This window comes from Eptatretus burgeri, chromosome 10 (assembly GCF_056783735.1).
Source record: "Eptatretus burgeri isolate ZD-2024b chromosome 10, Ebu_testis_v1, whole genome shotgun sequence".
Lineage (NCBI taxonomy): Eukaryota > Metazoa > Chordata > Myxini > Myxiniformes > Myxinidae > Eptatretus > Eptatretus burgeri.
The window spans coordinates 24,824,378-24,840,299 of NC_140970.1; the positions used below are offsets into that span (position 1 = coordinate 24,824,378).

At 46.1% G+C, this 15,922-nt stretch overlaps 1 protein-coding gene across 1 annotated transcript in view; it reads left to right on the plus strand.

The window, feature by feature from the left end:
• Positions 1-9,406, plus strand: part of CCDC174 (coiled-coil domain containing 174) — a 68,872-nt gene extending 59,466 nt beyond the window's left edge. The window contains exons 9-10 of the mRNA XM_085897470.1: positions 6,006-6,267; positions 7,713-9,406. Of these exons, the coding sequence (XP_085753596.1) occupies positions 6,006-6,267; positions 7,713-7,930 (480 nt within the window). The 3' untranslated portion in view covers positions 7,931-9,406. The remainder of the gene's footprint in view (positions 1-6,005; positions 6,268-7,712) is intronic.
• Positions 9,407-15,922: the final 6,516 nt, after the last annotated feature.

The following is a 15,922-nucleotide window of genomic DNA, read 5'->3' on the forward strand; positions in this document are numbered from 1 at the left end:
TTTGTCTTTGGCTTGTCATAATTTGTACATAAGGATGGCAGGCATAATATTCTTTTTAACAAAGAGCCTGTCCTTGTATGGGATAATTCCCACAAAATTGGTGTATTTTAATATGACTTGTAATATCCGCTCCCACTGGGAGTGGTGCTATGTCATACATTTACATAGAAAGAGATGGAGTCCTCCTCCCACCTTGAACACCTAGAACTATGATTTTTTTCTTCTTTTCTTTCCGCCTAAACCTTCCCTAAAACACCCCGACCCTGACGACAACCACCAATTTTCAACTCGTTCTGTTCACTGCTTCAGCAGTGCATTCAAGTCAAACAGACATTTCTTTCATTATAATATGATTTTTTTTAAAAATCCAAAGTCGAGGCTCGTAGAGGATCAGGAGAGTTCCTGGTCTTCCCTCCATTGCATTCCTCCTCCAGGTCTTCAAGACAGCTGTTTACCACCTTCTCATATTGTCCCCATCCAAAACCTTTTGACCTTTTCTACCCTGATCTTTTCTAGGCTTTTGATGTTTTCTACCCTCACTAACCCCCACAACCTACCCCACCTCAAGCCCTTCTCCTTCTCGCTTTACATATTTTTCTTCCTGTGAGTTTCCTTCTATATCCATTTTGTACTTCCTGCCCCCATTCTTCCCTACAGCCATTGTTTGTCCAAGTCTGCCTCTATCTTGACCTTCAACCTGCTGTTGGCGTTTCCCCCCTCTCACCACTGTTCCTTTTGTCCTGTTACGTCCTGATCTGTTCAGTGTACTAGCTCTTCCATGAGCCTTGACTATGTACACAAAAGGGAAAAAACTCCACAGTTCTCAGGTGCCAACGAATATTTATTCCTCATAACATATTGAACGCCATCTGGCGTTTTTTTTTTTTTTGTTCAAAAACACTGACATTGCATCATCTCTTCAAACATTTTGCCAGCATTTTGACATTTAAAATGTTACCAAACATCGTGGAGTAATATGTGCAAAAACATCCTCTCAATTGCAAGTTAATATGCTTCCATTTATATGGAAATTCATGATAATCCCACATCGCTTCCAATGTAGTCTTCCTCGTTTCCAAGTTTGAGCATTTGACTTTCAAGCAGAGTTTACTCTTATTATTACGAATAGCCTGGCACCCAAAACTTTCAGCCTTTGTCAATTGCTTCCTCCCTCCACTCTCATGGCTCTCAACAGGATCCTTTAATTTCCTTTCTGATGAGGGTGAAGTGGCCCAGGGTACTGTCTTGGGCCCAGTCCGGTTTCCTATCTTTATGATTCTGTGGAGAACCCTTCTTAGCTTCCTCTTAGCACTCCACACTTTGCTGTAGCATCCCATATCTTTTAGATAGGCAGGCAGCATCCTTGTCCCTCTCTGCAGACATTGATAGAATCAGGAACTGGTCTAACACTTGGGAATATGTCTTTCAACCATGGAAAATTTCAGTCTCATCTTGTCACTCAGAAAGATCATTAAACAAACCCCACTAGCTATCTTGATGGAGAGCTACGAGAAGAGGGTCATTCTTGGATTTCTCGGCCTCACCATCATCAGCCATGACTTCTCCCAGGCTGATCATACATAAAAGCTGGCTTCCAAAGACAGCCTAGACTGGGCATCCTCCTTTGTTTCAAGTCATTCCTCAAAAATTAAACTACTCACAGCATACAAGGTCTTTGTCCATAATTCAATGGAGTATTGCTTTCCCCTCTGGTGCCCCAGCATCACACCTTTCTCTTGCATTCTGTAGATTCTGAAGCTTTCAATGTTATTGGCATCTCCCATGTTTTGGTAGAAGCACAAGGCCTGTTTCTCTGCTGTCTTTGATAAGTCGGCGGTGTTTTTTTTTTACTTTTATTCTTTTTCACCACCTCTCCTAAGTCTTGCTTCTGTTCTCTCAGCTCTCTGACCCTCCTCAGCCCTTCGTTGCAGCATGTATTCTCTCTTCTAGTACTGTATTCTCCTCTTGTTTAAACATTCAAAATTCAGTCTTACAACCCAATTCCACTCTTTTTGTACCTCTTTTCTTCATTGTGAGACTGTTGACCTTCCTGAGGCTGTTCATTCACACGCTTCCTTGTTCAATCTGACTGTTCAATCCCATGAAAGGCTGTTGAATACCATTTTTCCCTCCAGGGCTTCATGTTGGGAGTACACCACAATCTCCTATCATCCCCAACCCCACCTGCAATCTTTTGTTCCCCACCAACGCTACCTAACCAAACCTTTTTCCTTGTAGATTTCCTCCCCTCGTCTCTCTCTTCATTTCCTTGCTTCTGTTCACTTACAGCCCCACTGTTATTGTGTTGCTTTTTATTCACTTTGTCTCTTCAAACTTCCTTCAGCCTAGGTTTTGTGTTGAAACACCAAAAAAATTCTACTTGCTTTTTGTGAGCACAAATCACTCTAATTGTGGCCTAACTTCTAATCTCAATTGAGATAAATGATCTATACGGTACTATAACAGAGATATTTGTATCGATACGATGTCTGTGTGAAGCAATTTTTCTCAGAGATGGCGGAACGGATCTTTGTCAAAGTTTCAAAGGTTCATCAGTGAGTATCAGGGAGTGTTTTCAGCAAATATATTGTTACGGTTGTGGAAATTCGTATTATACCATAAAGAGTCCTCAGGTGAGATATATCGGTAAGTTCATGTGTAGTTAGCCCAAACCTGTTGTATAGAGGGAATATATGTGATCCATTCGGGCTGCAACGCTTCAGTTAGCCGTTTTTCTTTTGCTGTAGTTAATTTGGTGCAAAAACAACAACGAACCTCGCCACAACCAACATCTCAATGATCACGCCATTCACAACACGACGCCACCTTCCACAACTACGCGACCACATCTTCGCCACTTTCCATTCAACGAGCACCGTGCGGGCGCGTGCAAGAACAAAAACCAACAACGCTTGTGGGGTTTTCCCTCCTAATTTCCCCGCCTGATGCTTCCGCCTGAATCCCCCCACCACGCTTGGTGTGAAGGGGAGGGGTGCGGCAGCTCGCTCCCGATTGGTGGATGCACGGCGTGAGGCGGTCGGAATGGGGGCACGCCCCCCTTCAAAAGCTTTCTGGAAACGCCTCGAAGGAAGGAGGAGCCAAGAATGGTGTGGGGTGCAGGGCGGAGCGAAGGGCGGAGCCGGCCCCTACAAAAGGGTGGGCGTGAAGAGTCGTGGTTGGTTGGTTGTTCCCTTGTCCCAGTTGGAGGCAGGAGGCTCTTGGTTCGTGCAAGCGATTGACAAAAGGCGTGGACGTAAATGTCGACAAGAACGTCGTTCCCTTTCCTGTTCCCTTGTCCCTGAATGGGAATTGTGGAGAGTTGCGGTGATCGTCCCTGGTCAGAGGTTCTGTTCTTTCGTCCGAGCAGTCGGGCGGATGACACGTGCAGGCGCGCGGCACGAGCTCACAGACCACGCCGGAGGGACTCTGAGTTACGGTCGCCAAGGACTCAACGCGCTCATGGAAGTCGCGACTTCCATTTTCTTTTGGGTTTTGTGTAAATGTGTGTGTGGCACCAATCTTGTAAGTAAAACAGTTTAAGTGTTGTAAATAATTATATTCGGTTTTAACTCTTTCCCTGCTTCCTTTTGACTGTGTTTTCTTGCTTGACTGTGAATACGTGCTTGTCTGTGTGTGTGCGCAATAAAAGTGCTTGCTTGTCCAATTGTTCCCCCGTTTCGTTTCGTCATTTCCTTTAATTGAATCTCCATCTTGCATCAGTAAGGGATTAGTCGTGGGTTTAGAGCACCCGGTAATTAATCGGAACCGTCAAGGCCGATGATAACTCCGCTCTGTTATCCCTGTAATACGGAACGAACCGCTTAAGCGGTTCGTGTCCGGAGTCGGCCTGTGGCGTGGTCCCATCCCTCGGCAGATTACCCATGCAAGTACCATAGGTATATCGACTTTCGGCGATTTACCCTATCTCGCGCGGGTGGACTTCGGACTGGGTGGTGGTGGGGTTAAACCCCCACTCGTGACTGGCTCCTGGCGGTAGTTCGCGGAGGGTCACGACTGAATTGTCCGTCCGGTGGGCGACGCGGTCGCGATTCGAGTTACGCGGCCGATCGCACGCCGGCGGGCGCGAATTTGCAACAATATATATTTTTAATTTTGAAAAAAAGGAGTTAAAAAAAATCTCTATAGAGCTTAAGCCTTTGTAGCAATGTGAAAGTTAATAAATGATCCCTTAGTGGTTGTAGGGACGTGTTTTAGGCTCTCCCCCCAAAAAAATTGGAACAAAAAACAAAAGTTGATTTCTTGAAAATGGCAACAGGATTAGAACATCAATGGGCAATGCCGGTACCCCGCTAGTTAACAATACTGAATGGCAAACATTTCCACTTGTAATCATGAGTCATTGAGCACTTGCTATTTCTGCTGAACTTCTGAGTACAGTATAAAAATGTAACAGGACAATGCTTAAAAAGGTTACAAAAGATTGACAGTTAACCACATTCTAGAGGTAGAAAGAGGTTTGCCTGCACATTACTGTCGTGAATCTGTTCCCATTTTGGTCCTATGGTTTGCAGCTGCTTTGTCACTTGGATAGCTGAGTGGTCTAGAGCTTCGGAGAAAGCGATTTCTGTTATTAGGCACAACTCCAGTTTGTTTGGCAGAGCCGAAGAATGGCTCGGGCACATGTATAATGACATCTGAACAGATTTCATCAGTCTTCAAGAACACCACAAACAAAAAAAATCAAGCATTTTGTTGAAAACACTGTTCTTGATTGAACTCAAAAATCTTAAATTAGCTGATTCTGACCTTTCATTTTGTGTCATAAAAACTTTGAAACAAATGTGCCATATTATGAAAACACTTTTTCATAAATGCCTGAACATTTTGAATCCTGTCTTGGTGGTTATTGTTCTGTGCAACAAAGAGGGCTGTGATTTAGTTTACCCTGTTCAACTAGCAAATTTCATTGATTTCATTCAGAAATTACAAAAATAATTCTCTGTTGATTTGTAATGCATATTACTCGTTAACTGTCTGCTCATTGCGGTGATAAAAGTCATGTCACAAGATGGAGTCTCTGGCACCAAAAGTGGTCCAGGAAGTTGCGTCGTTTCCTCAAACACCACCAGCTGTGTTTATCTGATTTAACTTGTTCATCTGATCGTGTGTGTGTGTGTGTGTGTGTGTGTGTGTGTGTGTGTGTGTGTGTGTGTGTGTGTGTGTGTGTGTGTGTGTGTGTGTGTGTGTGTGTGTGTGTGTGTGTGGCAACTCTTCCATGAGCCTTTGACCCTGTGCAAGTTAAAAAGGTACGGTCGGACCCCGCGTATTCGCGGTTTATAAAATGTAACCTGCTTCGACATCCATGTCCCTGTGCTTTCGCGTATTTGCGGATTTTTTTTTTCTTCACGTATTTGCAGATTTCCCCAGCTGTATTCATGGTTTTTCACAGGATTTTTGATTTTTCTCTCATGAATCATGAACCACTGGGAATCTTTCCCTCCTTTTTCCATTGAAACAATGCCTCAACATTCATGGATTTGACATTCGTGGCATTTTCCAGGAACGTATCCCCCACGAATGTGGGATCCAACAGTATATTGCTGGAAAGCAAAAATAAGTAACAATCTTTAAATGATGAAGGTAATCCAGGTGTGACTTGAATTTCATCTTGATTGCATCCCAATATTTCAGTTACTTGTGTAACATATGTACTGCAGCACTTGCCAAGCCAGCCATTCCTTATCAAATGGAATGCAATGCATGCTTGAGTGCTTCACTCACTTGGTGAGTGTGCCACAAGAAACTTGGTAACCGAACACACCACCAATATTCTTGATGCCCGAGCCTAGATCTACTGTAATCTATATACCCGGGAGAGGATACTAACATGACCCTCCTTGCTGCTCCCGTAGGGCATTGGTGTACTAGTTTTCAAAAATACGAGATTTAAAGTTAAATAAAAATAAACAGTTAGCAGCAGGATATTCCACATTTTCCTCCTTCTGCACCTGACCCTCTGTCTCCCACGCTTATTTTTCATACAGACCGAGGAGCAGCGGGAGAAGCGAGAACGCCTTCGAGATCGGCGGCAATCCTTGCTCGAAGCACGACTTGCGAAGGTGCGTGAGCGACGGGGTAAAGCCCCACACCTGGAAAATGAGGTCATGAGTGAAGTTACAGATAAAGCTAATGTTGTGGAGTTCGTGGAGATGAACCCTGAGCCCAAGGTTGAGGTGATCGTTCAAGTGCGGAAAGACACACGGAAAGGGGAGTTGCCTCCTGTACGTGAATGGGACCTCGGGAAAAGTAAGTGTGTGTGTGTGTGTGTGTGTGTGTGTGTGTGTGTGTGTGTGTGTGTGTGTGTGTGTGTGTGTGTGTGTGTGTGTGTGTGTGTGTGTGTGTGTGTGTGTGTGTGTGTGTGTGTGTGTGTGTGTGTGTGTGTGTGTGTGTTATTTTAATTTTCGTGATTTTACCTTCGCAACTGAAGGTGGACGAAGGTTATGTATTCACTTCTGTCTCTGTCTGTCTGTCTGTGAGCATGCTATCTCAAAAATTTGTGGATAGATTCAGCCAAAACTTTGTGGATGGGTTGGATGTGTGAGGACTAATTGATTAAATCTTGGTGAAGATCTGGAACTGGATACAAGAATATATATATTTTTAGTGATTCTTCACCATTGAGAGATTGAGTCAAAACTATATAAAGCACAATATCTCAAAAGTTGTGGACTGGTTTATGACAAAACTTGGTGGATGAGTTTGGTAGATAACAAGAACAAGCCAATTCTATTTTGGTTAAGGTCTGGATGCAGATCCAACCTATCAGTGGGATACAAAACGTAAACTGTTCACCCTGGTGGAGGTATGCGCTCTACCGAGTGCCATTATATTTTACTTTTTGAATGCTGCAAGCCTGCTTACAACAAAGGAAAGGGCAGGGAAAGGTGAGATGCCAAAATAACAAAGTAATTAAGCGATCAGATATTGAAAATATTTGGTAAAATGTAGGGAGATCAGGTATGTCTCAACTGCCACGGGACGTGCAGGTGCACAGTTCGCTGTTGTCGCATGCAATACGGCACTGCAACTCCTCTGGTCGTTCTTGTAGCATTTGTGTTATCGCTGTATTGCCTAATTTGTATTTCTCACTCACTGTACTGCCCCTGCAACCTTTGCATGCATCCCTCTACCGTACTGCCTTTGTGATCCCTGTGGGATGGAGTCTCTGCTGTCCATGCTGGCATATCCTTGCCTGCGTGATGGCAATAGTTCTACCACATCCGTACTGGGCGAACTGGTACAAGCAGCTGGATGGGGATGGATGGATGGAGGGAGGGGAGGGATTATTCTCATAAAATGTAGTAGGGAGTGTGAGAGGGGAGATGGGTTCACACAGGTTTATGGGATGGACCTACGGCTTGATGATAGATAGATGCCCTCACTTATAAATATGGCAACTCCTCCTCTCCTAAGGTTCTGGCCAAAGGTATGAATTTGGACCTCAACCTCTGAGATGAGAATCCATTGCCCTTGTCACAAGAAAGATGATCCATTCCTGTCTTTTTTTTTGTGAATCATTTATGGACAGACTACTCATCCATACACATGCTGATATTTACAGGATTATAGACTAATGTTTGCGTTGTCTTTTGTGGTTTGTGCTTATTGATGTTCTTGGATATATGTTGTTTTTCCAATCTCATTTTCATCTTCTCATGAAAGTTTTGTGTATCACCTCCTTGCCCATCAAGGCTTCTATCAGGGCCAGTGGCAAGCAAGGTCTTCAGACCACTGGGCTGAAGGGCTGCGTGATAAACGCCCTTCAGAGTTTGCACCTCCTGAAACGTATTTCTCTGGCACTTTGGACAGAGAGGCCTCCACCCACAACAGTAGCAAATCGCAGGACAATCCTGTTGCCCTAAGTGTACAAGACTTGTTGTCTCAGTGTCGACATGATAGCCAGGTATGATCAACAAGGTGCCTTTTCCACCTGCTGATGTGCATTGGTCATTGAGTGTTTGGCCTTGTGGCATGGTTTCTTTCCAGTTTCTACATGACGGGTAGGTCTATACAACATACTTTGCAGAAAAGGTGTTGCTCAACTTTTATCTATCGGTAGCCATCTAACTATTAAGTAGTCCATTTTCCCTTTGCACTATATGCAGTTGGATCAAATCAACATGCTCCTGCTTTTGGTTGTGATATTTTTCAGATGCACTTAAAATATATCTGCCACAAATGAGCTGTTTCCAGATTGTCACCTTAATTCATTTGCACATTTTGCTTTGCAAGTTGTGCATCATGTTGCTTTGCAAATTGTGTTCGATCACATGGAGGCGTCATAAGGCAATTGGCGAACACGATGTTTTGTCTGCTTGTACTTGTGAACAGGAAGAAAAAGAAAGTTCCATTTTTAGTCTTTTTAACTCGAGAAAGATTCTCCAATGCAAACTGTGCCGCATGACTGTTTTTCCAATTGTAAATTTTCTCCTTTTTTGTGCCTTTGCTGCTATTTTGTTTTTAGTACACAATAAAGTGGTATATGGGATCGGAATAGGTCCCAGGGTGTAGTGTTAATGCTCGTTTTTTTCCCCGATCAGACGTATGGTTATTTTGGGGAGGAGAGGGGAGTTGTCATCATTTGCAATACTCGTCTGTTTTCATGAATAAGTTGCCAAATGCAGAGACTTTCTTTTCCCTTGCTCAATATATATATATATATATATATATATATATATATATATATATATATATATATATATATATATATATATATATATATATATATATATATATATATATCTGAACTTTAATGGTCATTGTGTTGTAGTTTGTGCCAATGCTTTGTAGCTTTGTTTCATATCGTGGCTTATTAGTTGGTCTCTCCACTAAAAATGTGCAAAGTAAACCATGTGAATGTTTTTTTTTGTTTGTTTGTTTTTTTTCTTCACACTTGGCATACTTTGAAGATGCTATTGATGCTGGAATATAATTTTTTTTTGTCTATCAACCTTTCTGATTTACATGTGTCATGCTCCCTCCCCCTCTTTTTATTTTTTAAATCAAAAATAGAATGGAATATTCCTCAAGATAACTGTTGTACCATTTTTGTATATTGTCTATGCTGTACATACTATTTCCTAAGCTTGGTGTTGGCTTAGTGGTTAGGGTAGCTAGCTTGGGATCTTAGGGTCCTGAGTTCAATCCCATTGGTCACTGAATTAACACCAGGTGGGGTTGACTCAGCCTGTCATCCTTCTGAGGTTGGCGAAATGAGTACCAGTGTACTGGTATAGGGGCACAGCATCAGCAACACAGCTTTGCCCCAACAGAATGATAGCTACCTGGCAGCTAAGTTGCCATATGCAAGAAGAAGATACTATCATATTGTACATTTTTGTTGAAACCATTTTGTTCTTAAAAATAAAAAATCCAGAATACAGTTGCTGATCTTATGTAAATCTTCGTTTATCATGTATACTGGGAATCTGGATCGGCAGGAATAGCTTGGTTCAATTTCCAACCCAACTATAAACTGTTGGTTTGCAGGCTCGATTTTGTATCCAATGAGTATGTCATCCTTCAGCGGTAGCCTTATCAGCTGTGCCATCTGCTACCATTCACTTTTGAACAATGAAGACCCCACACTACCCTTTAAAATAAGTGCATTGGTACTCTGGCCAAATTCCAGCTGTAATCTATTTGAACATCTGCATCATTTGGAGAGCCGTGCCTCGGTAATACTGTAACCAGCAGGACATTAGTACAGTATCTGGATCTTTGTCCATTACAAATTTAATTGCTAGATAGTCCATCTAAACATCCAGATCTTGGCCATGTAAATATCCAGACCGTTGCCATTTTTACAAAATGGCCACCAATTAACTCAGAGTCCATTAAAAGTAAAAGCTTGACCTAGAAGAAATTGCAAAATAATTGTGGTTCGCTGTAACTAGTCCCCCAAACCCTTTTGAATAATGTACCAAAAATGTAGATCAAGATCATTTGGGAAAAATTGCTAATTTGCACGAGTCCAAGATTGCCACCCAGTACGATATTTTCTGCCAATATGGCTGTTTAATGCAGTTTCTGGAAGAATTGTTGAAGTGATATACGAACAAGGAAAAAATATTTCACGTATATTTTCATATTGGAGGGTTTTATTAAGATCTTCACCAGCCTCAGTGGTGTAATGGTTAAAACTATGGCTCTGAGTCTGAAAGTCAAACCAAAGACATAAAAAATGTACATGCTGCTTCCTTGCTTGACGTTCAGCATTTAAAAAGGATATTTCACGGACAAACAACCCCAAGTTACTAATAATAGCACAGGCTTTATTGGGCCTCATGGCTTCCTTATGTGTCGATGTTACTTGAAAAGGAACTCGTAGTATTATTATTATTATTATTATTATTATTATTGCTACTATTTTTTATTTATTTATGTTGAAGGCTATGGGCACGGACTAAATGGTCCTCATCGAGGCCAAGCCTTAAATAAAAGAACTGCATAGAGAAGTAAGAAAAGAGAATAAAGTGAGGAGGGAAAATAAGTGAGTAAGAAAAATGTATGATGAAAAGTATATGATGTTAGTTTTCAGAAAAGAGAGATTAAAGCGAGCCCGGTAGCTATAGTTTGAGTGAGACAGAAAGTAAGACCAGCAATCCTGACACAGAGAGTGTAAAATGGTTCCGGGCACCACTTTAACGCTCCGAAGTCAGAACGGTAGTACCACCCTGGGTGGTTGCTGTCTATAATCTACTACCAAAAAAATCTCCTGACTGGATAGCCGTTGGCTCCCTCAAGGAGCTCATCCACTCTTTGGCAGGTGTTGTTTTTCGTCCTAACAGGGTGTCACAGTCACCCTCCCCACTGGCAAGCCAGTGAGGGGTGTCTGTTTAGTCGGCGACAACCAGACCATGTGGAAGGTAGTATTGGGTTACATGTTACCAGTGGCAGTCAAGAAACCTAACTGATCTGATCTGACTGACTGACTGATTATGAACAAATAACACCCGTCGCTTCACCGACGAAAATACTGAGAGGGGAGAGGGAGCGAGGAGATGGAGGAGGAGATGGAAGGGGAGAGAGAGCGAGGAGATGGAGATGGAGGGGGAGAGAGAGTGAGGAGATGGAGGGGGAGAGAGAGTGAGGAGATTGAGGGGGAGAGAGAGCGTGGAGATCGAGGGGAGAGAGAGCGAGGAGATTGAGGGGGAGAGAGAGCGAGGAGATTGAGGGGGAGAGAGAGCGAGGAGATTGAGGAGGAGATGGAAGGGGAGAGAGAGCGAGGAGATGGAGGGGAAGAGAGAGAGTGAGGAGATGGAGGGGGAGAGAGAGTGAGGAGATTGAGGGGAGAGAGAGCGAGGAGATTGAGGGGGAGAGAGAGCGAGGAGATTGAGGGGAGAGAGAGCGAGGAGATTGAGGGGGAGAGAGAGCGAGGAGATTGAGGGGAGAGAGAGCGAGGAGATTGAGGGGAGAGAGAGCGAGGAGATTGAGGGGAGAGAGAGCGAGGAGATTGAGGGGAGAGAGAGCGAGGAGATTGAGGGGAGAGAGAGCGAGGAGATTGAGGGGAGAGAGAGCGAGGAGATTGAGGGGGAGAGAGAGCGAGGAGATTGAGGGGAGAGAGAGCGAGGAGATTGAGGGGAGAGAGAGCGAGGAGATTGAGGGGAGAGAGAGCGAGGAGATTGAGGGGAGAGAGAGCGAGGAGATTGAGGGGGAGAGAGAGCGAGGAGATTGAGGGGAGAGAGAGCGAGGAGATTGAGGGGAGAGAGAGAGCGAGGAGATTGAGGGGAGAGAGAGCGAGGAGATTGAGGGGAGAGAGAGCGAGGAGATTGAGGGGAGGAGAGCGAGGAGATTGAGGGGAGGGAGAGCGAGGAGATTGAGGGGAGGGAGAGAGAGGAGATTGAGGGGAGAGAGCGAGGAGATTGAGGGGAGAGAGCGAGGAGATTGAGGGGAGAGAGAGCGAGGAGATTGAGGGGGAGAGAGCAAGGAGATTGAGGGGAGGGAGAGCGAGGAGATTGAGGGGAGGGAGAGCGAGGAGATTGAGGGGGGAGAGCGAGGAGGTGGAGGGGAGAGCGAGGAGGTGGAGGGGAGAGAGGAGGAGTGGAGGGGCGAGGAGGTGGAGGAGGGAGCGAGGAGGTGGAGGGGAGGGGAGCGAGGAGGTGGAGGGGGAGCGAGGAGGTGGAGGGGAGAGAGAGAGAGCGAGGAGGTGGAGGGAGGGGAGAGAGAGAGCGAGGAGGTGGAGGGAGGGGAGAGAGAGAGCGAGGAGGTGGAGGGAGGGAGAGAGAGAGCGAGGAGGTGGAGGGAGGAGAGAGAGAGCGAGGAGGTGGAGGGAGGGGAGAGAGAGAGCGAGGAGGTGGAGGGAGGGGAGAGAGAGAGAGCGAGGAGGTGGAGGGGAGGGAGAGAGAGAGCGAGGAGGTGGAGGGAGGGGAGAGAGAGAGCGAGAGCGAGGAGGTGGAGGGAGGGGGAGAGAGAGAGCGAGGAGGTGGAGGGAGGGGGGAGAGAGAGAGAGCGAGGAGGTGGAGGGAGGGGGAGAGAGAGAGAGCGAGGAGGTGGAGGGAGGGGGAGAGAGAGAGCGAGGAGGTGGAGGGAGGGGAGAGAGAGAGCGAGGAGGGTGGAGGGAGGGGGAGAGAGAGAGCGAGGAGGTGGAGGGAGGGGGAGAGAGAGAGCGAGGAGGTGGAGGGAGGGAGAGAGAGAGAGCGAGGAGGTGGAGGGAGGGGGAGAGAGAGAGAGAGCGAGGAGGTGGAGGGAGGGGGAGAGAGAGCGAGGAGGTGGAGGGAGGGGGAGAGAGAGAGCGAGGAGGTGGAGGGAGGGGGAGAGAGAGAGCGAGGAGGTGGAGGGAGGGGGAGAGAGAGAGCGAGGGAGGTGGAGGGAGGGGGAGAGAGAGAGCGAGGAGGTGGAGGGAGGGGGAGAGAGAGAGCGAGGAGGTGGAGGGAGGGGAGAGAGAGAGAGCGAGGAGGTGGAGGGAGGGAGAGAGAGAGAGCGAGGAGGTGGAGGGAGGGGGAGAGAGAGAGCGAGGAGGTGGAGGGAGGGAGAGAGAGAGAGCGAGGAGGTGGAGGGAGGGGGAGAGAGCGAGGAGGTGGAGGGAGGTGGAGAGAGAGCGAGGAGGGAGGGGGGAGAGAGAGAGAGCGAGGAGGTGGAGGGGGGAGAGAGAGAGCGAGGAGGTGGAGGGAGGGGAGAGAGAGAGAGCGAGGAGGTGGAGGGAGGGGGAGAGAGAGAGCGAGGAGGTGGAGGGAGGGAGAGAGAGAGCGAGGAGGGAGGGAGGGGGGAGAGAGAGAGCGAGGAGGTGGAGGGAGGGGGAGAGAGAGAGCGAGGAGGTGGAGGGAGGGGGAGAGAGAGAGCGAGGAGGTGGAGGGAGGGGAGAGAGAGAGTGAGGAGGTGGAGGGAGGGGGAGAGAGAGAGCGAGGAGGTGGAGGGGGAAAGAGAGAGCGAGGAGGTGGAGGGAGGGGAGAGAGAGCGAGGAGGTGGAGGGAGGGGGGGAGAGAGAGAGCGAGGAGGTGGAGGGAGAGGGGCGAGAGAGAGAGCGAGGAGGTGGAGGGAGGGGGCGAGAGAGAGAGCGAGGAGGTGGAGGGAGAGGGGCGAGAGAGAGAGCGAGGGAGGTGGAGGGAGAGGGGCGAGAGAGAGAGCGAGGAGGTGGAGGGAGGGGGAGAGAGAGAGAGCGAGGAGGTGGAGGGAGGAGGAGAGAGAGAGCGAGGAGGTGGAGGGAGGAGAGAGAGAGAGCGAGGAGGTGGAGGGATGAGGAGAGAGAGAGAGCGAGGAGGTGGAGGGAGGGGGAGAGAGAGAGAGAGCGAGGTGGTGGAGGGAGGGGGAGAGGGAGAGAGAGGATGAGGAGGGGGAAAGAGAGAGAGAGGGGTGAGAGGAAGTGCAGGGAAAAGAGTGAGGTGAGAGGAAGTGAAGGCAGACATGTGGTGGAGCATTAATTCCGAATCATACTGTCTCGTCAAAATGCTTCTGCACAGAATAGTGATGTAGGTGGAAACAAAATAATGTCTGAAAACCATGTTCCACTGGTCATACCAAAAAGAATGCCAAGAGACGACCAACACCGCCCGGATGCAACCACATTAGAGGAGAGGAGAAAAAAGAAGAGAATATACATACATCGAGAGATATTGAGATTGATTTGTATTGGGAGTGGTCGAGCCAGGGTGGGGGAAGGGGAGTTGGCAGAGAGAATATAATGTGCTTTAAGAAAAACACACACACACACACACACACACACACACACACACACACACACACACACACACACACACACACACACACACACACACACACACGCTTGGCCGATATCAGCAGATTTGAATCACTGTGATTATAGACTCCAGTGCGTACTCTATACAACCCAAAAACCATGAGTATCTTTCACCGAAAAACAATGTTGCATTTTATATGGACTTTTCATGGAGATGTGCACAGACATTAATCTTTATAAACAGCTACGTGTAACGGGTAGAAAAAAATTTGGCTCGGTAATTTTGAAAACACGTCAATGTGGCAAACAGCTCGGAAATCGGGTGTTGTCAAATATATTTTGCTTTGAAACTCACAAAGAGAAACATATAACCTTTGTAAAGCAAACCCGATAACCAAATGCTTTGGAAACAGTTGCGAGGACAAAGGAAAATCTGATAAAACTTCAATAAGATACAGGATGAAACTTTCCCACCAGGGCGCCCGTAACAGGCATGGCATGCCCACACACCCACGGAGAGTCCTACAGATCCAAATATACCCAATATGTACCACGTCCATGTGCACTGTATACGTACCTTAACCTTGTAACTTTTGACTATACATCCTGATCGGGACACGAACTGCACCACTATCGACTGGAGGGTGCTTTTTAAGTGGCTTGAGCACTCAAGCAAGCACTCCAACGGAATGCCTGGCTTGGCAAGCGATTACTAGTTGCCGTCTATGAAACTATGCACCCAGAAATGCCCAAGCAATGTCAGAATTGGACAAATTAACACTTTTATTTTTTTGAAGCGGCGGAACTACTGCTGAGTTCAAATGTGGGGCTTAAATTTTGTAATTCGGTGTGGTTTAAGAGATTCTCGAGATTATCACATAGGCTGAAATGAAATAAATCCATGAACACTGGTGTCTCTGGGTGTTTATAAGCATTGCAATGTACCCAGCGATTCGTAGCTATGATGAACAGCCATTCGATAATGCAAGTGAGGAAAGTGGGGGGGGGGGTGGGTGGAGGAGGAAGACTATCGTTGAGAAATCGTTACGGCCTGTTCCAAGTCGAGGCATGGTTGAGCAGGCCAAAAAACAACGACTTTAGACCACAGCGAGGCAACCCAGGAAACGTCTTAAGAGCCCATATTAGTGGAGCAGCCAAGAGCCAAAAATTTAGCTTGACCCTTCCACACTTTCGACCAAGGCAAATTCGGTATCGTCGGGTTCGTTAGGATGTCTACTTTGTGAAAAACGATGTTTTACAGTCAGATTCTAATTAAAACATGGCCATTTAACCCATAAAACGCACAAAAAATTGGGATTTTGAAATATCTTAATTGTTATTTTGGCACTTACAAAGATTGAAAACTTGGTAACATCCCATTAATTCCTTTTTGCCAAGTACACTCTCACAATATTTGGGGTTGAAACCTACTTTAATGGGGTTTTGGACCCCCAAATACCCCAAAATTAGGGGTTTTACCCCTTTTTTGCCATTTTTGAGTCCAAAGATTTGATGCAGTACCCCTCCCCCACATTAGAACAAAACAAATCTAGTCTCATTTGATTTGTATGGATGTCAACTCCATGAATATTGATGTTTGATTTGCATATTTTAATGCTAACATGGTTAATTAACCCCCTGTTTGCAAAAAATAAAAATCCATAATTTTGGGATTTTTCATTGTAACTGCACACTGAGGTTTAAAGGGTACAACTTGATAGATGTACTGCTGCCGTAATAATTACTCATAGCGTCTTTTGGATCAAT